We start from the raw sequence: 22,618 nt of genomic DNA on the forward strand, positions 1-22,618 counted from the left end.
CCATAAGGAGAAATTCTTGGCAGAAAGAAATTTTTTTGCTCTTTAGGATTTGAATTAAGTCAGTCACCTGCATATTTCCTCTGATAAATAGCAGAACCAGAAGATTAGATTTAACTTTAACTGATCAAGTGACTCATTTGAATGGCTTTTATTTTGTTTCAGATAAATTCCTTTTGATGTAGATTTGTCTTAGCTTTCAGTTAGACTATGAAAAGACTTAGTGTGAGATTTTTAAGAAGAAATAAAGATTGTTTTCTCTCAATCTCTTCCTAAATGCATCCTAAGTAGGTGAAGCCAATATTATAGCCAATTCAAATGGAACATGAAACTACTGCATATGTCCTCTTAAAACCTATAATTTGTTTTGTGTAAACCTTTTTAATGGTTAAGTATCTATGGAAAATCTTGTGATGGAGCCATTTAAATGGGTGCTATGTCACTTCATAAGTTAGTCAGACAAATCCTTATGGCTAATTTCTTATAAATTTTCTTGATTAATGAAATTAAGTTTTAACTTCCATTAAGGAAAATGTGACTTACAAGGAGATGAGTTGGCATGAGGGAATTGGAAAGGCTGTCTTTAAATAAATATTGAACTAATAGCGAAAGCCATTCCATGTTTTCAGTGTATGTGCTGACAAATGTAAAATTTGCAAGTGTCTCTGCATAAAGCTGTTTCCAATACTTCTCATGGTCAGAGATACAGAACTTATTTAAATCCTGTCTTACCAATTTATGATGAAGCAAAACATAAGGAACTAACCTGTACCCAGATTTGTATCATAATCTGACACTTGCAAAACTCTCATTGATTTTGCAGCGTGATGCAGAATGGAATGATGTGATTAAATTCTATCTTAAGTCTGGCCAACACAAATATCCTTAAAGGCTATGCCTCTGCCAGATGTTAAAATTAAGGCATGTTAGCATGGACTGTCTTCCAAAATGGCTAGCTTGGGATTTGAGAGCTTTTCCAAAATTTTTATTCCAAACGTTCCTTGTGCATGTTCAAGTGCAGCACTTAAATTGATGTAATCATTTGCCACACAAAGAAATTTGCCTTTTCGAACTTCTGATTTTTATTTTGCAACTCCATTGTGTAGTGACGTGTTCCAACATACTTAGTGTAGAAGGTTCTGTTATTTTAAAGCTTTACAAGATCTTGCTCTAGACCAAAAGTGTTTAAAATGCAAAATTGTCTCTTTTGGATGACAGTTCCATGTTTAACCAATATTTATCTGCGTAGGAGTGACATAACTGTGAGCATCTCTCTGGTATCTGTTTGAAGAGGACACTGTTGGGGGGCCCAGGTATTTCTTTTATATTTTATAGTTTTAGAGGTGTCCGGACTCTGTAATGATCAAAGATTTCCAGTAGAAGAGGATGAGACAAGAATTAAATGCATGTGGGAGACTCTGGACCTAGGCACTTCATGCTTTTGATGCTAGCTGGAAAGGGACTTGATATACACTTTTATCAACCTTTCTTAGAAAAAACAGGTAAGGAACATAAATGATTATGATTTAATATTAGAAAGATGCACTCTTCCTGTAGAGTTTATGCAGAAAATATACTGTTGTATGTTTATTTCATCTTAAAACTATAATTTCAGTCATAAACACACACATTCAGGACTATTTGTTGGATATAAACTACGGGACTGCATTGTTTGAAGATGAGAGGCTTTTAGAGTAAAACCATACTTATCCTCAAATTCAGATTTGAGTTTCTTTACTGTGGGCAGAAGCAGCCTTTCAATGGATGCAGGGGCCTGCCCCGGTGCTTGTGCTGACCCCTTCCTGCATAGAACCTGCTAGAAATTCAGGGTTTGGCACTTAGATGGCTCTTGACAAAGGCTATCTCTGGGTCAGTTCCACCAATGTAAAGTGAATGGCAGCTCTAAGCATCAGTGAATTATGATGATCCTCTGTGTAGAGATACTATTAACCTTTAATTATTTGGGGTGGGGGATAGGTGTAAGGATGGTGTCAAATTTAGGCAGAAAAAAGTAGCTGAACTTTGAGAATAAGGTTGTTGGTTTTTGTTTGTTTGTGTGTGTGTTTTTTTTGTCTTTTTTTAGGTCAACTGTCTCTTCCCCCTCTTTTTTCCTCTTTTCTCCTTAAGCGTACAACAATTTAGAATAGTCCTGTATTCAGGGGTTTTTTTTGAACTGTGACTCTTCACCAGCAAAATGTGAAATTAACACTGTGAAATCCAGTTTCTATAGAACACTTGTGATGTTCTAGGTTATGTCAATGTAATTATCAAGAATAATAAAAAATCCTAGCACACACACAAAACTCATTTTTGATGGCTTGTAGTGCGATGGGGAATTTTGTACAACAGGAATCTGTTCAAAAAATGTTTTTTCAAAAAATCTTGCTGGGAATTGTTGCTATAGATGTTTTGTGATTTTTTTCCTATAATGAAGTCTGAAACTAGTTCTCGTCTTGTTTTGTTTTGGGATTTTTTTTGCCTTCCTAGAAAATGTCCCACTGAAGATATTCTGTTAATTGTTCTATCGCTACAAAAAGTGGAGCTCTCGGAGCTATTACCGGTGAAGCCATAAAGATGGACAAGTCATTTCTGGATGATTAATATTTGAGTTTTTTCAATTTTTTTTTCCCTAGTGTGTTGCTGCCAAGCATTTAATTACTGTCTAATTGCATAGGCAGAATGCATTCATTGTAGATGTTAATTTTCAATTTTTTCTGAAGCTGCATGATATGACTAAATCCCTGCTAGTTACTTTTCATACAAATGAGAAAATTTTACCATTTGCAAAGCAGTCTTTCAGAAGACATGTGAAAAGTCGCCTTGTCAGTAAAACCTCCAGTAAACTAAATCCTGACCATGAGAAATGTCTCCTATTGTTGCTAGCACAGTTACAGTCCCCTGATGTTAAGATGGTTGAAAGTGTCATAACTCACATCATGGTGGACCTCTTGCTTCATTTTTAAATAAGAAGTTCCTATTGGTTGCAAGTTTAGAACCAAAGAGATCTTCAGAGTCTGGAAATGTTCTCTTCTTACTCAGTTCTTAACTTGGTTCATCTTGGCTCTGAATTCTCAGTTTTTGTCCTTTAAATGCCAGTGCTAGACATGAAGTTTGTGTCATGAAAGGTAATCTGGAAAAATCTGTTCTTTGCCAAGCAGGCTCATGCTGAGACCAGACTTCTGAATTTAAGTGCCATATTTTCAAAAGGAACTTCTTTCCTTGGTATTTTACAGTCTAGCCCAAATTCTTGGAAGAGTTTCTCAAAAGCATAAAGCTATTATTTCCTCAAAGATTGTCCATTTGTCTTCGGAGACTGTTAAACTTCAAGCTCTTTCTGATGTCTTGCTGGAGGATAAGGAACTTCTAGCTAATGTGTAGCCAGAAGATGCTTTGTGCATGTCTAACCTGGTGGTATTAATGCCTACGTTAGTGCTAAGTGGATGTATATTGCCTTTTAATAAACTGTTTACGGGTATTGAGAGCTCTAGACTGACAGAGTGACTTTGAGAAGTTTGCCTTGCCAGGAAGAGTAGGATGCTTTTGTGAGCCGTTTACCTTAAAATCAAGAGTAACTTCTGACAATTTCAGATTTAAAAACAAGTATTTATTTACAGAATCAAAACAGAAACACTTTACATCTTACAAAGATGTAACAGAAAGTAAACAAAACTGGATTTAACTTCCTTACCTCAAAATCAAGCCTAAAAACTCTTCTATTTCCTAGCGGCAAGCTGTACTTCTCTACTGAGCTCAGTTTGGGATGCAATTAACATCCTCAAACTGGGAAATTGTGCTAGCTCTTGCTTTTTCATTCTTGTTTGGTTATTATTTGGAACCTCTTCAAGCATATAAATGGAATGGATATGTGCAACTTATTATGGCATTTTGACTGAGATCAGTTATAATATTAATTATTCTCTTTGAGATGACTGATGTTCTGTATTACTGAAGTGCTAGCATGGTGCTTGCCTATGCATGCAGATGTTTCACTTAAGGTATTCTTCTGTCTGAGAGTAAATTCTAGCCAGATGCATCAGTCTGTTCTTACCTAAAATTACAGACATAGAGCACAACGTAACTGCCAGTCAGTGCTTTTCTCATAGTTGTTCTGATCTCTTCTTGAAGAATCTTTCCAAAATTATGGCATGTATTGTTATTACTGATGCTTGGGATAGTGTATGTAGGGTATGTGAGGTTTTTTGTTTTGTATTTTTTTAATATAAAATTATAAAGGTTTGTTTTAGAAACTGCGCTTTCTTCTTTCACCTTGAACTCCACACCTCTCCATGTACCGTTATCCATTATGCATGCTTGTTTTTCAACAGTGGGGCGGCGCTTTTTTTTTTTTTTTTTTTTTTTGATTGGTGCTACAGAATGTTGCAATCAAAGATGAGTGGATTTAAATATTGCTTCTCTTTTGCATTCAGTCCCTAGCTAATTATGGACATAACTAATCTGTGCTGTGTTTGAGATTTCAGCACTTTTGGTAATGCATCAGGGCATTCCCCCAAAGCTCTTGGAAATGTATCATAGATTTTCTGTTCTTTCCTCCTTATTCTTCCTGTACTCCTTGTTCTGGTATGTGCTAGTGGTGTTGAGGCTTTTCAGGTTTTCAAACCGAAGGACTTTTACATAAGACTGACTTTCAGTGACATAAATCTTCAAGTCCTAGATAAGAATATGATTCCACCTCTACAAGTTGAGGCAGCTGTAATAAAAGATGCCTTTAAAAAGGAGGTTAAACTTGCCCCGTCTCCATCACTGGAGTATACATTTCATCTCTGGTACTATTGTCCTTGGGCTCCAAATTGCAGTCCCTGGAACATAGTTATGTAGGAACTGCATAGAGACTTGTTGTGGGCAGACCTGCAGAAGCTCTGTTAGGGAGCTAATTGGACACAGCAGTAATTGGTTGCAAGTGTTCCCTGACAGAAGTTTCCACCAAATGTCAAGAGGCAGAAAACTCATATGATACCATCTGTAGGGCAGTACCCATTTCTTTTGTCAGCTGGTGATTCTCTTTACTTAAACTCCTGAGAGCTGCTTTTTTTTTTTTTTTTTTTTTAATAACACAAACAAAACAACAACAACAAAAAGCCACACTTCAATCAGCTCTTACTCAAGGAAACATAGAAAATTCCTCAAAAGTTATTGGACATCTTGCCTATGTATCCTGGCAACAATTCTCTTCCACCTAAGGAAGCACTATTTAAATTTACTACAGATATCTGGCAGAAGCTAGCCTACATGTCAAGGAGAGAAGAAAAGAGGTAATGGGTGGTCTTTGGAGGTGGAAAAAAAGTGTTCATCAGTGATTTTTACAGTTCAAAATTTCAAATCATAAGCCCCTACACGCTACCTGTAGCACAGTTTTATTGATTCTTAATAAACTTCCAAAGATTATAAAAAGGACTTAGAATCAATTCTCCTGGGAAAATTATTTTCAGAAAAATCACTTGATAGCAACTCTAGAGGGAGAAAGTACTGTAGCATTTATTATACTATCCTTTACAGAGTTCTAGAGAAGAGGTTTCTCACTTGTAAAGGCTGCTATACAAAGTGTTTGAATTCACAGTAGAAAACCTTTGGTAGAATCATCACCCTTTTTATAAATTGTACAAATTTTCTGACATAATCATTGATGTCTTATTGGCCTATTTATCTTTGGAGAATTTAGGCTATGGAAAGGGTCTGTCATGTGCCAATTCATGCTTATGAACCTAGCCAGAGAGAGATGTATAGTTTTACTTGAGAAGTTTATAGCAGCCCAAAGGTTTGAGGAGAGCCTTTTTTTCTACCTCTGAAAGTATCATGTAATGTAGCTTGCTGGTAGATGATATTATTTCAGTTAAGGCAGTGTATTTTTTTCTCTTCTGTCTATTTAAAGCTCTCTTCAAGTAGCACTTGGTCAAAAAAAATTAAGAGGAAACTCCTACTTTGAGAACAGAACATAGTGCAATGTTGGATTTCATCTTAAATTCCTATGTGAAATTAGGTCAGATCTCCTTTTCAAATGATGCCTCTGCAGTCGTCTTTCAAAAGCTTTTTTTTTTTAATCATAGTGCTATTAATCTGTGTAATTTTGATGTGAGTACAGCATTTACTTAAAATGAACAAAATATTGTAGCTAAGCTCCATTTTTACACTTCACAGAGAAGGTAAAAGGCCATCCCGCTGCTAGCTGGGTAAGATGCTGGAGTACCTTTGCATACTGAGTCCTCTATAGAAAATTACAACCTCAGCTCTCTGTGGAAAAATAATGTAGTTGATGCATGGGAAGTGGCTTGTTGAGAGTGGTTTCAGTCTTTTAACCCGATGGATGCTCTAAGAAAATTAAGTGGGCTGGAATGGATTACGCTTAGTAAAACGCTCCTTGCCTATGCAGTAACAGGAGGTTTTTCCTGATGTGCTCTCCGTATAGATATTCCCCAATGCCCCTTTCCACATTTACTGTTCTTTTGAGCCCTGTTATGTTTCAAGTTACTGGCAGAGAAAACTAGTGGTTGTAGTCTGGCATCATTCTTTCTGACTTCCTTACTCAAGGGCTATGAAACTGCAGCATGGGTACCACTGACCAGCAGCACCACCATTCAAAAGCTGGAAGTATGAGCTTTATCTGCTGGAAAGAATCAAACACTAGCGATAAATTATCTGATCTGGTTTAATCATTTGCCATCATAGTAGGTGCCATTGCAAAGTGATACAGGAATTTCATCTGAGAGTAAATATTCTTTTATTGTATGTTCCAGTTCATGTACTTTTAAGACAGAAGTGGCTTCCTTAGTATCTCTATTTTTTTTTTTTGACTGAAGTGTAATTTGCTGCTTGTGTCCGACTATTCCATACAAAAGCACAACAGGATGTCCATTCAGTATGGGTTAGTGGACCTGAAGTGAATAAACACAGTAGTGAAATGTTGGTACATTTTACTCTCCCTGAAAGTATTTTTTTTTTTTTAAACTACCTGCAATAGGATACTTATAAGTAATATTGTTAAGATGATGTGTACGCCAATAGCAATAGTTTAAATAAATGTCCCTAAACTATACTTCATCTTTCAACTGAAAACAGATGTCTTGCATATTACTTTGGCCAAAAGAAGAGATGAGCAGTATTTTCTTCTGAAAAGTTCAGAAGTAAATGTAAAATGTCTGGAAAAACAGCTATTAGGAGGGTAAGAAAACAGTTTCGATGGTTCTGGGGGGAAGGGAGTAAAATCACAGTGCATTTAAAATGATCGTTAAGCTAAAGCTACCTGTTTATAGCCTTTTAAAAATATTATTTCTGTGTTAAATAGCAAGTTGTCGCACTTGTTAATATTAACAAGACTTAATTGCAGATCTTTTTTTGATTGCCTATGTTATTCCAGTCATGAGAATTAGCCAACAATTGTAATTTTGAATATTTTAAAGGAAGAAAAAGGTGGGCACAAGCATGATTTTTTAAAAAAAACCCATGATTTAAAAATAAACAAAACAAACCAGAAAACCCTATTCTTTTTCTGATGTTGGATTAACGTTAGTTCATTGTTTTGCAGTACTGTTGTCTTGAACCAAATGAGGAAATGAGTCAAATTTTGTTTGTGAGGTTGAGCTGTTGTATAGTAGATCACTTGGGCTATTCAGTATTAGTCTGTTTTTAATTTATTTCCTTATAAACACTCTTAATTTTGAGCCTGGTATATTAGAATTTGCTTTACAAGCAGTTTTGTCTTGTTTTAAAATTTACCTTTCTAAACATTGCAGAATCTTTTTTTTTTCTTCTGGATTAGTCATAAGTTGGGTAGGAAAAAAAAACATGCTTTTATTCTCAGGTTTATTGTACCTTAGAAATGTTTTTGTTGATAAAAATGCAGTTGTATATACTTAGTCTCCCTGTTCCCACAGTCTCCCTCTGCTCATGTGTGGCTTTTGTAGCAAAGAAAGAATTGGTCAAAATAGAAGAATTTGCCTTAAAATAAGAAAACAAGACTAGAAAGAACAAAGCTAGTAAGGAATCCTCTGATGTCTGAATGGAAAACCAGAAGCTAATAGAAGGACTTAATTGAAAAGTGGTTTTCAACAGCTGTTTGCTAATTCCAGGCAGTAAACTTGTCAAGAATTAAGGAGGAATATAGAAAGCAAATGAATATATAAACTTTGAAGCTTTTTCGTATTTATTCCACTTTCTCTTTTTCTTTGGGTTTTGCTCAAAAATAAATAGTTTGTCCATGATAATGCCTTGTTAGACTAGTGATTGTAATCAACTTAAACTTTTCTCCATTGAAATGCTCAATACATTAACTGTGGCTATCACCAATCACTTGTTTTATCAGTTAATGAGAATTTTGGTTTGTCAGCAATGGCAAACAATAAAATATATTTTTTTCTTCCTTCCTTTCCTCCTCAGGTCTGTGGGTGTGTGCTTCCAGACAGAATTTATACCGACAGAAAATTCTGAATATGACTTAACCTTTTCTTGATATTGGCAGTGTTTCTAATGAGTGCCCCATGGACTCTATCAAGTTCAGGGAGTTCTACGCTAGTACTGTGGAGCAAAACCCTGAGCAGCAACCTGGTATCAGTGAAAATATTTCCTCATCATTCTCATTAAAAGAGCAACAGAAAATGAGTGAGTATTCTGGACTTGGAAACAACCATAGTCAGATGATTGCTGGAGATTCAGAAATTCAGGCAAAGCCTGAACAGTCTCATGAAGTTCTTCAGGAAGATATTGAAATGAGCAGTGGATCCAGTGGAAATGACTTCAGTGGAAACGACACAAATGAAAATTATTCCAGTGGACACGATTCTCATGGCCATGAATCTGATGAAAATGGGAAAGGTTCAGCAATGCTCATGGAATCTTTAGACTGTCATAAAAGGTAGTCACTAATTTTGCTTTTGTCACTGAAGATTTTTTTTTTTTTTGCTCAAATCTAACTTATGAGTAATAACCATACTACAAAGTATATCTTCAAATTGGAGCTTACTTTTCCTTTCACTAGTTATCTTGTACTCTTGTATGCTGTAAATTGTGTAATAAAATTCATAAAGAGCAGGTCATTAGTGTTTCACAGGGCCAGGTTAATTTCGATGTTTTCTCATCATTACTTTTTTGATTGGCCTTTTTTATTTACTCTTGTCAATAAATTCTTTAAGTAGCAAAAATTATCAATATATTCTTTTGTGTCAGGATGCAGCTGCATTACTTTCATCTTTAAATAGCAGCTTAGTGTACAGAGCAAAAATACTGTAAGAATCTTCTTAAAGGCAAATTTGTAACACCTCCAGCTACAGTTTCCATTAGTTATACCAGAAGCTTTTAAAGCATCTGCCTCTCCCCTTTCTCAAAGAGCCAGTCATTAATGGGGAATATAAAGCTAAAGTGAAATAAAAGTTGTACATTAGATTTACTAATACCATTCTTTCTTTTTCCTTGCTCTAGTTCAAGCTCAAATGCATTTAGTCTGATGATTGCAAACTCTGAGCACAATCAATCTAGCAGTGGATGCAGGTAAATTAACATGCATTAATTTTTAATAACCAGCTTGAGATTGCTTATTGACTTATTTCTTTCACTAATTTACATGTACATACTGAAATACATACCAATTACATACATAAAAATCCTCAGGACTAAATAGTGGGCTTTGGAGTTTTTTTGTGTGTGGGTGTTTTGGTTGTTTTTTGTGTGTGTGAGGTTTTTTTTGCTTTGACTATACCCAGATGAATACACAGAACCCTACCCTCTTTCATTCACTTCCTGTCCAAACAGTAGCACGTGGCTTGTATCCGGTGGGTCCTCTTAACAGTTGATTCAGATAGAGCTTTTTGTTACTGTTCCATGCGAGTTATGCAATAACCTCTGACATCTTCTTACACTGTTTTGATTTGGTAACTTAACTCTGTTATTTTATTTTTGTGGTTTGCTTTGAGTATTGCTTCAGCTTTAGTGGTGTTTTTGAAGTTTGACTTTAAATATCATGCTGTTCATATTTTTGGTCTGAAACCCTTTCCTGGAGACTGTCTAGTAGTGGTTTAATATCAAAATTCACCCACTGAGTTGGATGTGTTCTGATGTCTAGCACCCATGCCATCTTGTGTGAGAGAAACGTGAATGCAATTTCTGCCTCCAGCCTCCTTCTGTGATTTTTTTACTCTCCATATTTGGTCAAGTTTCCTTATGTTATGTAATATATTGCTGTGCTTAACTGGGGTACATTGTGCCAGGGATTAGTCCATTTGTTTTGTTAACTTGATGCTCTCCCACTGCCATTCCCTTTTCAAGGACCTTTTCTGTGAGAACCTGCCCAAACATGAGGTGAAGACTCAAATGGACCTTCTGCTTTTTTCCTTTAAAGTCCATGAACATTTCTATGAATTTGAAAGAAACTAAGGAATATAACACTAACAAAGGGGGTGGGAGTGACTGGCAAAAACAAACAAATAAACAAAAAAAAAAACCCGAAGTCCTCTGGTGCTTGGGTATATATACTATTGCATATACAGAGTACGCATCATACAGTAAGATTTAATGTGGTGGTGAATCCTTCAATTTAAGTGATTCTAGGTAATTTTGAAATTATTTCAAGTTCTGAATATTGATATTAAATATTGAAAAATTTAATGTGGCTCGTTGTATGACTGTGTGTGACAAACATATTTTGATGTTTGGGCTTCTGTGAAGATGGGATCTTGTTTCAGGCATTCAAGTGATACTTTTATGTTTTTGTCTTTAATCTTACAGTAGTGAGCAGTCCACTAAAGCCAAAACACAAAAGGAATTGTTGAAAACATTACAAGAGCTGAAAGCTCACCTTCCTTCTGAAAAGAGAATCAAGGGCAAATCTAGTGTCCTAACAACATTGAAATATGCCCTTAAAAGCATTAAACAAGTTAAAGGTAATGAAGCATGATGCTGCTTAGATAATGCCAAGCTTGATAAAAGTAAACATGTAAATAAGAGTTTGAATGTGATTGTCTGTGTAAATTTAAGTTTATTATGTTTAAAAACCTCTCTAAAGAAATATTTCAGTGGTGTCCCTATTTCTTGACTCTTAATTTGGATTCTTTTGCAAATTAGAGAAGCTTTTTAGGTGCTTGCTCTTTTACTGATGTGTTTGTTTAGTTAGGAAATTCATTTGCAAAAAAAATCAAAATTTAGTTCTATGAACTATTGTGTAGACCAAAATATATTATGATGCACAACACTCTGGAAGGATGGTTCATTTATATGTGTTCCTGATGAGGAAACTACACTGAGGAAAAACTAGTTTGGAGTAGTATCTAGATTTCCCAACAGTCTATCCTGTGCTTGTTGCCCTCCTCTCCCCACCACCACCAAAAAAAAAAAAAAAAAAAGAAAGAAAAGAAAAAAAAAAGAAAAAAAGAAAGAAAAGGGCCATTTACTGCTTCCAGCCTGGAAGCAGTGTGGATGTTTTAATTCTGATTGTAAGTTGTTTAATGTTCTCATATAGCCAATGAGGAGTATTATCAATTGTTGATGATTAATGAAACCCAGCCTTCTGGACTCAATGTGTCATCTTACACAGTGGAGGAAGTTGAGAATATAACTTCAGAATACATCATGAAAAATGCGGTGAGTCTGCAGTGTATATGTAAAATGTTCTTTAGAAGTAGATTTCTATATGACTTCTTTTTACAAGATAGTTGGTGGCTAGCCCAGTAAGCTGAAGAAGCTGGCCCTTGTCTTCCAGGGGATGTGAGCAGAAGCCCTGAACCTTCACAAACTTTGACAAAAGCAGCTGAATCTACCCTCCTTTATACTAGATATTTCCCTGGCAGTTCAGTGGGAAATTAGTAGCCTAAACTGCTTGATCCTCTGAATTGTATATGGTGCTTAAAGACAATGGTGTGATGTATGTCAATGTTCCTGTGATACAATGCTCTGAGAGACACTGTCTTTCATTTTAGAATACCTTCTAGAGTTGGAGAGTAACTCTTTCCAAAGCTTGGTCAAGGCCCATTATGAATCATCTCAGCTTATCCTTATTGCTAGGTATTACTTTGATGTTTCACTTGAAATTTCACTGGTTTGTTGTGTTAATGTAACCGGAAGATGATCAAAGCATTTGTACTGTTATGGGTTGGTGTCCTTTTCTGTGGTATTTGTCTAGTCCTTACAACTGGTGTAGGATCGTTGTATGATCCAGTGGTAGCATCTTCTCTTCTAGATGAGATCAGCTATGCTAATCAATGCAACTTCAGCAGTGAAATGATGGGCTGATGTTTTGCACTCCTAGGTTTTTATATGGGTGTATGGAGTCTTCAAAAAGTTGTTTTATCTAAACTTACTAGACTACCTTCCACTTTTTTCCTGAAGCCTCTACCTGAATGCATGAGGTTCCGAAAAGAGTAGAATAATGGAGGGGAGGGGGAATTGGTTTTCCATAGCTTACGGTAGGTATTTTTTGTTATACCTATCAATAGTAAAAGTTGCCTTCAAGGTAAAATATGTAGGAAGTCTAGTGTACAACTAAAATACATTTAGCCAAGTATAAGTGTTGTTTCACTGGTCTAAAACACTTGAGCTTATGAAACCAATTTTCCGATGACAGTTCTTAAGTTTGCGTGTAGTGATGCTACATAGACCACTGAAAGTTATGACGCACGTAAGTCTACTGTGTCAAGAAGGAGGACAACATGAAATGATCCAAGTGAAATGTGTGAATGGTTGTGATGGGCTCTTTTTTTCCAACTGTCTACTGATTATTTTACTAAGTGGTTTAGAGCACCTTGGTTTAGCTGTGCATGAACAAGCTAGTATAAACAACTTTTCACAAAACAGCTGAGTTCTAAATACAAAGTATACTTGTAACACAAATCTTACCTTGAGAAGAAAAGGTACTAAGCCGTTTTAAAGACAGCAGCTCTTAATTTATAAATTCTGCATCATAAAATTTCAGAAATTACATTTAGGACATGTAACCTAACAAGATGTTCTGTCTATATTTTCTTCACAAGCAGATTAATTTTATATTATTGCTCCCTGAACAGAATTCTGTCTTAAAACATTTTGATTTGTTTCCTCAGTTTTTATTTTGAACTTCTGAATACTTTCGTATCCATTTTCTTCCCTGAACAATATGCACTATATTAAGAATATTTTAAATTGAATAATTTGAGCTTTTTGTTTTTAGGATATGTTTGCTGTAGCTGTTTCTTTGATTACTGGAAAAATCTTGTACATCTCTGATCAAGCTGCTTCTATTCTCCGCTGTAAGAGGGGTTATTTTAAAAATGCCAAATTTGTGGAGTTCTTGGCACCTCAGGATGTTAGTGTGTTCTATACTTCTACTACCCCATACAGATTACCCTCATGGAATATTTGCAATAGAGCTGGTGAGTGGCTTCAATATCAGATACTTCTCTGTCCTTCTTTCAGTCATACAGATGTAAATATTTAAATTGGGGGGAGGAGGGGAGTGAGGCTTTTTTTAATGTCCTGACATCCTTCCCTGCCACTTCTTGGGGTTATAATACAGCTGTGTGTTAGAACATCTCTGAACAATTCCAGATGTATAGCATGTTTTTATGAATTACCAAGGCTTGTCTGTTGGCTAGAAATCTTATGAATGACATTGTTCATTGGTTCATGGCCCCCTTTAATCCAGCTAATGAATGGAAACAAAGTAGGTATTCATACTGAATAGTGGGCTTACTTTACTCTTTTTTTTCCTTCTCCTTGTAATCAAATCGTCATAGATTTCCTTTAAAATTTATTTTCTTGAAATACAGGAAGGCTAATATTCTGTTTTCTTTTTAAATCATTATAATTTTAACATGGGACACTTGATTGCAGTGTAGAAATGTGTACTTTAGCTAACGTTACAGTGAATTAAACAAGTGAAATTGTATCTCTGTTGTTTTAGATTTAGTAAAATGATGTTAAGCGTGTTAATATTGAAAGACCAGCAGACCTCTTTGGGCACTTTATATATGTTTGAGGAAAGATTGTTTTACTAGTATAGTTACAGCTTTTAGGTGCTGAATAAATATCTTCCAACTATTTTTAAGCAGACACTTGAAATACAAGTCTGCTGTAAATGTTTGAAATTCCCATCCATTGTATACTAAGTCTGTAAAGTTAAGCCAGAGTGTGGGCCTTATTTAACTTGAAAAACCATTAACAATAAATGCATACCAAGTATCTCTAATATTAAACAGCCTTACAATCATATAGGTTGGAAGGGACATTGAAGTCTCTAGTCCAATTTCCAATTCAAAGCAGAGTCAACACTGAATTCAGACCATGTGGTCCTAATTAGTCATTTTTTTTTGTGGATGCTATTCAGTTACACAGTTTTTCTGAAAGCAATATTTTCCTGTGGTTTTGTTATTTGTGTATAACTTCAAATTTGAAAAATGCAGTTAGTGGAACTTTGTACCCCATCCTGTGTATTGGCTAAAATGGAATATAATATCTGAAAGTATTACACATTTGGACCTTTTGGAACTGTAAAGGTTTAGAGCCTGACTTGAAAATCGGTCTGTGGTTAGTGTTGAAAAGGAGGGAAAGGAGTTTAAAAGATAAGGGGAAGCCTTCATGAAAAATTCCCATTATTTGGGTTAAGTGGATTTGATCTAGTTGCCCTGGTGCCTTTCTAGGAAAGAGGCCCCATTGTGGGTCCTGCATAATCTAGTGTTTTAGGTCAACACTCTGAATTATGGCAGAAAATCTGATGGGTAAACAGCTCAAACAGAACTGTTTAGATACATTTGTGGCAGAATGTTTAGTAAGCAAGCAGCTGTGGTTCTCATGCTAACTTCACTATCCAGATGATATTTAAATTCAGTTGTATATAAAATATATTGTTTAGCAAATACATGTAGATATTTGTGCTAGAGTGTACATGAATTCTTTCTCTGAAGTGTATTTAAAAGAGGAAGGCTTTGAAAGTCTTAAAAGACTGTAAAGAATTCAGTTTTTGTCACTTTTTTGGTCTGATGGGGAAGAATTGTTGTTCTAGACATTGTCACCTTGTAGTAATTTTGCAACTTGTTATGAAATATTTCTAGAGTCTTCCACCCAGGATTGCATGGAAGAGAAATCTTTTTTCTGTCGTATCAGGTAAGACAAAAGTATTATGATGAGACTTAGTGTTACTTTTATATTGCATAGTTTCATAATATATTTGACTCTAAGTACCATGAGAACAGTTTCAGGAAGTTACATCTTAGAAGTTAATCAGTCTGAATGTTGACCTTTGCACAATAAATGAAACTGATATGGTATCACCTATGGCTGTGGAAAGTCTTCAGCTCATGTTAATTGTACTATTCTGGTCAGCACCTGACACAGGTTCCTTTGTTCTACAGGACTAATGGCAAATTTCAAATTTATCTCAAGTGTCCAGTAGAGAAAGGTGTATGAGGGTAACTTGATTTGTTTTTTCCTCAGTCACTAGGTGCTGCAGTTCTTCTATTTTCGTTTTTCTTCCTCTCTTTTTCTGCCTTCACTCTCTTAAATTGTTTTATTTGGGAGGTGCTGGCAACTTATTCTGTTCTTTTTTTTCTTTCTTTTCTTTTTTTTTTTAATTTAGTGATTTGATTTCTTGCAGCGTATTGTCACTCCAGTAGCATTTTTTGAGAAGACAAATTGTGACTCCTGTTATTTAATTAATTCTGGATTAAATAAATACCATTAAGGTCAAGTATATTTTAAAAGAATTTGAGAGACTGCACCACTCCAGAGAAATGGATTGGGTGCACTGTAAATGTACTGCAGGTGGTGGTGTGTTGTAGACCAAAAACCATCCACATTAGTTGCAAAACTTCTTGCTGTGGAAGGCTATGCTTTTATAAACTCATTACACCTGTGGTATGTGTGTGGGGTTTTTTGTTGCTGTTTTTTTGTTTTGTTTTGTAGCTATCTAAATGGTTGATATTGTCATTACTGTGCTGTGGTTTCACACTAAATAAATAACTATTGTAGTATCTATGAACTTTGGGAACTTTTTTGGATCAGGATAAATACTGAGTAAAAAAGGTCTTTACATTTACCAAGAGGTATAGTAGTTTTATAAAGTATAACTAAGTTCATCGCTGCTTCTGAGGGGTAAAATGAGGAGTAATATCAGAGTAAGATCATTGGCTCAGTAAAGCTGAACTTAATCTTATAGTGGGTGGGGTTTTTCTTTTGTAAAATGTAGCATTTAAAGCACTGGTGGATCTTTTTATTTCAGAGAGTAGAAAAGACAATGTGATTTTTATTGCAGTTGGTATACAAAGGATGCCATTGGAATTAAGTCCAACTCTACAGACAAGCAGTCAGAAAGCTAAATTCTTGGACACTCCTTTTAGGAGCCGTCATTCAGTCTTGTCATGAGGAGTTCACAGTAGATTCATTTTATGCTAAATAATATATGTGTTGAAAAAAATAATATATCTATTAGTGCAGGAAAGGAGCTTGAAAATGAGATTTGCTATCACCCATTTCGGATGACTCCTTACCTTATCAAAGTGCAAGATCCGGAAATAGCAGAGGACCAGCTTTGCTGTGTGCTGCTGGCTGAAAAAGTGCACTCTGGTTATGAAGGTAAATCTTTCAGCATACAAAGACTAGTTTCATAAAAATAAGAACTCTACAGGAATTTGCATGCAATGTAACACAGCTTAATTTCAGCCTAGGATAGCTAACTGTGTGAGTTACTGTTACTGATCTTAAGCTTTGCAAATGTGAAATTTAACTGGTGCTTTTCTCTTTCCTTCCTGAGAAGCTTGGAGCTAGCAGGCTGCTTTTGTATGTTCTTTTTGACAGATTTTTAGACTTTACTCATCATTTAACTGAAGCATGTGCTTTAAATGATTCTCTTTAAGCAAAAGTTATTTATTAACTTATTTTTCTTTCAGCACCCAGAATTCCTCCTGACAAAAGAATTTTTACAACTACACATACACCGACCTGTTTGTTTCAGGATGTAGATGAAAGGTAAATTACTAGAAATACTATTTTCTAATTCATTGATGAACATGCTATCAGGTGTCTTGTGCAAGTGTTTTTCGTTAAGATGTAGGTGGCTAAACATTTCTAGGATTGGTGAAGAGAATTTAACCCACAAAAAATGCCTCTTCCAGTTTTCACTAAAAGTGAAAACGTTACGCTATGGTCTTTATAGGGAAAACCATGTTTGCCTTCTAAAAACTAGTTTTTCTGTTTTCCTTCCATCTGGGATAACTTGAGATATAAATTAATGAAACCAACTGTAAGGAAAATTCCTGTGCCAATAATCTTACTTGTGTGTGTGTGTGTGTATAGTTTAACCCAATTATTAACAAACAGTAAACCGCTGTTGTTTTCTGCTGGCCCACATATAGATAGGGATGTGGGAATGTTTATTTGTTTTATTACAGCGTTAATTGCATTAGAAAACAGGTGATACTGTGTTCTGAGTTGAGGCTGCAGTCTTCATAGTTTTAGTTGGTGTCTATATACAAAAACTGCTCATGTCTTGCTGGCTGAAGGCTTCATGTTGCTTTGACAGTCATAGAAGCTGCTTAGAACAACTGTTAAGCATTTTGGAGTAGAACCCATTTTGATGCCTGTGATTCGAAATGCCCAGAAGGTCAGTAATTAAAGTGGAAACTAAAATTCCTTTAGTCTTTTGGATCACTTCTGCCAGGGTCTGTTCAAAGGATGTTTAGGTGATAGAAACATGAGGTCTATGAAAACAGAATAGATTTCTTCAGAAAGTTTGGTTTTTTTGGGGGGGGGGGGAGGGAGGGCAGAGCATACTAAGCTGAACAGGAGACGATCTCAAGCTTTTAAGGACAGTGATGTTTATGGGGAAGGTAGGCTAAGATAGAACTAGTAAAGTAAAAAGTTACTTGGCTCGCAGAGAAGTATGCCTCTGTTTGTGGACAGTATGCCTTTGTTTGTGGACAGTCAAGAACATCAGTATTACTTCAGTGCATGTGTTTTATTTGAATAAAAGAGTTACCAAAAGTAGCTATTGGAGGTTACTATGGAGGAAGACGAATGCTAATCAGTGAGAATGAACGTCAGCTTCAAGGTGAATGTGTACAGCTATTTTTGGCTGTACATTGTCACATAGCGTGAAGAATTTCTGTAGAGTAGGAGACAGTGTAATGCTGACAAACTTTTTTCATAGTATGATTTATACAGTTTATCTCTACAGCTTAAGCTAAGTTGACAGAGGAGCTATTTAGTCAATGCAGTTCTGTTCTCTTGATTTTTTTTTTTCCCTTCCCTTCCTCCTTTGCACACATGCTCCAAGCCAACCTCAAAACTTCATAGTGTGGGTTTACCTTTGCAAACTGGTTAATGACACAAAGTAAAACTTCCCTAACTCTGTGCACCCTAAGCTCAAAAATTCGTTTCCAGTAGTCATTTAACAGAAGCAGAGGGATTGCTGAAGGGAAAGCATCACCTTTATTCTTGGGTTTGCCCAGAGTGAGTACTATAAATCCCTTTTGGCTGCTAATGCGGGAGTGTCTCAACTGTTAGTGTGGTTGTACCGCTTACTCTCAAATATATCTCAAATACACTTATAGTGGAGGTCCATTACACCTTAGTCTGATTTGAGGACTTTGCTTTCTGTCTTTGCAAACTGTGTGGTTGATTTTTGATTTTAATTATTTAATTCCTGAGAGCATTGGTGACCAGATATGTGTATGGAGCTTATTATTCTCAAGCTATACTACTACAATAAATTCTTTGAGAAAGCTGAGCCTAGAATTTAAAAATATACAATTACCTGCTGTCAATTGTGAATTACGCATAATATAATGCTGAAAGTGTTGTTTGACTCACATAGGGGGCATAGAAGTGACTAGATTTGCATGATCTGTTATAATTAAGTCAATTGTTAGCAGCTTAAAATTTAGCTCTCCTTCAGGCTAGGTGTGCTGGTGTAGCATGAATGAGGCTCTCCATAAAGCACGTGGCAAAGAACAGTAACAGTGCAGAACAAAAAATTCCTGTTTCTCCCACTCCTTGCAACCTTACGTGGTTAAAGTCCTAACACAAGTCATGCAGAATAGATCAGTAGTTTAAACTCCTTGAACTTCTCTTTGAATGTGGAACATTAACCTGGGCAGCATTTTTAAATGTGCGTTCCAAAACTGTGATTTGGTATGAGTTGTCATGCCGGTTTCCTTTCTGAAGTTGTTGCTTTAGATCACCTACAAGCTCTTAAAACCTTTTTTTTTCTGATTGTCAAGACTTATTATTTGACTGTTTCAATAGTAACGTGTCAGCTGCTAGCCTTGTTTTCCTCCAAGTGTCTCGGTCCCTTTGCCGGAAGGGTATGCCTGACTCTTTTGGGAACTGATTTAATCTCTGCCACATGCCAGACTCTTTTAGTGGGTTACTGGAAGTGTGGTGTTCAGGAGGGTGTTTGTCCCATAATGCTTTCAAGTTCCAACATGTTAGAGATCCTGCTTCTGTGGCACAGCAGGGCCCAGTTCTTGGTTAATGGTATTCAGATACCCGAGTGTCTTTCTCTTATTAGGCCTTTGTTAGTGACTGGGACCCAGGCAAAGGTATGTAGCACTTTGAGTTTACAAGATGACTTATAGGCATCTGACAATTTTTACACGTTACTACAGATAATTACTTTGACCAAACATCAAATTATATTTTTGGAGGTTAGCTTCCATGGTAAGATGCAAACTGACATTTGTGTCTCTTTCTCCTTATGCTTTAGGGCTGAATGATTTAAGTGGTCAATAAAAGCAATTTCATTACGTAAGCTAGTAGCTCACATCATTAGAAGAGGTTACCGATAACATGTAGGAATCCAGTAATGTTATTTTAAATTCTCTGAATGTTTTGATTAATGAGCTTGCTTCCTTGCAGCTCCGTTATGAGTTAAACTCCTAACCTGCATGTGAGAGTTTTCTTGAACCTTTGCCAGTTACGCTGTTGTTAGTTCTGCTGTAGTAATCCTGTGTGATCCTTAGCCCTGGCTTGCAGCCCATAGATTGGGGTTACTACTTACTTTCATGAGAATTTTAAAAGATTAAAATTTACTAATGCCCTTTCAAAATTAGGGTAAGGATCCTCCAGAGCTAGGCAGCATAGAAAAGACTGGAGAAGTGCTGTAACACTTTGATATTTCAAAACACTTTCAGTGATTTGGTCTTATTACATTGTTTTATAAGATTACAAAGAGCAGCCTTGTTCAAAGAGTACTTCTGCTATTAATCCAGCACTGGTATTTCCTTGATGTTATATTCCACGTTATTCCTTCTTGTTAAAGAAAAAAAGAATGAAGAAAACTTGAAATGGAGACCTTTTTAAAGATTCAATATACACTTACTCTCATTTCTTTTTGTTCTAATTTCTCCAGAGCGGTACCTCTGTTGGGGTATCTACCTCAGGACTTAATAGGAACACCAGTCCTGGTGCATCTTCACCCAAATGACAGACCCTTAATGCTAGCGATTCACAAAAAAAGTAAGTATCTTTTTTATTGTGTCATAAATATCAAGTTTTTCTGAAAGTTAATAGTATTGATTATAAACACTTCAGAGGGTAACAGGTAGTATTTAATACTGATTCTGACTCTTCCTGCAAGAAATATTGAAATACTCCTTTACTCTACAGCTTGCTTTTTAATGTAAGTTCATGGAAATAAATCACTCAATTTCATATTTGATGTGGAGCATAAATGTCTACTATAAACAAAGTGATCATATGTTAAAAAGATTGTCCTGAGAATGTAATGATAGAAATTATCTTCAATTTTTTTGTTTGTTTGTTTTGTAAATAGTCATAGAGGAGAAAATATGAACCATTCTGGCAATGCTAACTTGTTAAAATATGTCTTCAGTTATCTTTCCATAGCTCACTGTGTTCTGGTGTTAATTTTCCTGATACAGTCTAGGATATTATGAAGGTCTGTTTATCTGGGTAACTCAGCATTCCTAAGTATATGGAAGTATCTGGTATCTGTTCCTTCAAATACCATCTTTCTTTGCAATTGGTTGTAAAATCATAAATCATCAAGTGGAATTTTCCTGAGCAAATACTTAAACTTTTTCTTAATCAATTATTACAGTACTTCAGTATGGAGGACAGCCTTTTGACTATTCACCGATCAGATTTTGCACTAGAAATGGAGATTATATAACCATGGACACTAGTTGGTCCAGTTTCATCAACCCCTGGAGTCGAAAAGTCTCATTTATCATTGGAAGACACAAAGTTAGGACGTAAGTCCATAAATTGTTAAATTTAGTATTCTCCCCCCCACCCCCCAATGTTTACACAGCAGTCCTTAACAAGGACTTATAAGGGATTTATAAAAAGAAATCACAAATTCAAGTTGCTTCCTCTTAATTTTGTATTTCGATTTTGTGATTGCAAGTGTATATTATAAGGTAGCAACTACTGTAACAAAAAATTAAGTGCTGCAAGTTTTGCCAATATTGCCAAGAGTTGCTTCAGAACAGAAGTCATGCTCAGAGTGAGTAAGGATGTGTATCTTACCAGATTCAAACTTCGTAAATGCAACAGATTGAGAATGAGATTGTGTTTATTTACTACATATTGACAGTAAACTGAAGTTGCTTCTCTGTGATTGAAGTACATGCATTTGTAATCGATAGGGATATGTTTGGTTTATGCAGGGGTCCTTTAAATGAAGATGTTTTTGCTGCTCCTAACTATACGGAGGATAGAATCCTTCATCCTAGTGTACAGGAAATCACTGAGCAAATATATCGGCTATTACTGCAGGTACAGCATGTGTTTTCATGTTACTCTTTTAATTCTTTATTAAAGAAAATGTTTATCTTTTTGCATGTGCTGTTTTGTTTAGCTATCTACTATGGTACTGGAATTTATAGTTACAGTCCTGGAAATTATTCATGTTTCTGGTTACCAGATATAATTTGCTGAGTTATCTTAAACTGTTCAGTATTTTAAATGGATTTTATGCAGCTATGAAGACTTTACAAAAAAAAAAATCTCCTTTTGCTTCATGTTGCCTTATTGGCAGTTGCCTTATTCTAGTTTTGTTTAAAGCTGATGTTCAGAGATGTGTGTGTATAAATAAATAAAAATATATTTTTTGTTGTCATTGCTGTTAACAGCCCGTACACAACAGTGGATCCAGCGGCTATGGAAGTCTAGGTAGCAACGGTTCACATGAGCACTTAATGAGTGTAGCATCCTCCAGTGACAGCACGGGAAATAACAATGAAGACGCTCATAAGGATAAGCCGGTAGGTTTGAGGGTTTCTCATTCAGGATTTTGACATAAAGCAGCAGAGTTAAATTTGTGCCAATGCAAGTATTCTTTAGTCAAAGTAAACGAGACAGACAGTAGTGTACTGAATGTGAATGCAACCAAAGAAACTGCACCATCTTTTAACATCTTCGGTTGTCTTAGCATTCCTGTTGCTTTTCTCAGCTTTATTATAGCCTAAAGAGTTGCAGTTAGTTTCTGAAAGCCAGTATTTTTCTTAGTTATATACCTCATAGGCAAAATCTCCCAAACCTAAGTTTTGGTTTTGTGACCAGGCGTGGTAGACTGGATTACTCACTAAGGTGGTTATTTTTCTGGCTTTCACTCTTTAAACTCTAGTGACTTAAGTAGATGAGGTCTCTGGGTGTTTTGTTTGACAGATACTTCATTAAATTTTAGAGCTAA

At 35.7% G+C, this 22,618-nt stretch overlaps 1 protein-coding gene across 12 annotated transcripts in view; it reads left to right on the plus strand.

The window, feature by feature from the left end:
• PER2 (period circadian regulator 2) overlaps positions 1-22,618 on the plus strand; it is a 44,549-nt gene that overhangs the window by 8,157 nt on the left and 13,774 nt on the right. For 5 of the 12 annotated variants that reach the window (XM_062583278.1, XM_062583289.1, XM_062583282.1 and 2 more), the window contains exons 4-16: positions 1,339-1,499; positions 8,386-8,860; positions 9,424-9,492; positions 10,726-10,880; positions 11,456-11,577; positions 13,139-13,340; positions 15,018-15,069; positions 16,394-16,536; positions 16,851-16,929; positions 20,312-20,418; positions 21,023-21,176; positions 21,594-21,702; positions 22,059-22,190. In XM_062583278.1, coding sequence (XP_062439262.1) covers positions 8,487-8,860; positions 9,424-9,492; positions 10,726-10,880; positions 11,456-11,577; positions 13,139-13,340; positions 15,018-15,069; positions 16,394-16,536; positions 16,851-16,929; positions 20,312-20,418; positions 21,023-21,176; positions 21,594-21,702; positions 22,059-22,190 — 1,698 coding nt within the window. In that variant the 5' untranslated portion in view covers positions 1,339-1,499; positions 8,386-8,486. Of the gene's footprint in view, positions 1-1,246; positions 1,500-7,068; positions 7,172-8,385; positions 8,861-9,423; positions 9,493-10,266; positions 11,578-13,138; positions 13,341-15,017; positions 15,070-16,393; positions 16,537-16,850; positions 16,930-20,311; positions 20,419-21,022; positions 21,177-21,593; positions 21,703-22,058; positions 22,191-22,618 lie in introns of those variants that run through there. The other 7 variants (XM_062583280.1, XM_062583286.1, XM_062583281.1 and 4 more) reach the window with 7 other exon arrangements.

Source organism: Rhea pennata, chromosome 9 (genome assembly GCF_028389875.1).
Source record: "Rhea pennata isolate bPtePen1 chromosome 9, bPtePen1.pri, whole genome shotgun sequence".
Taxonomy (NCBI): domain Eukaryota; kingdom Metazoa; phylum Chordata; class Aves; order Rheiformes; family Rheidae; genus Rhea; species Rhea pennata.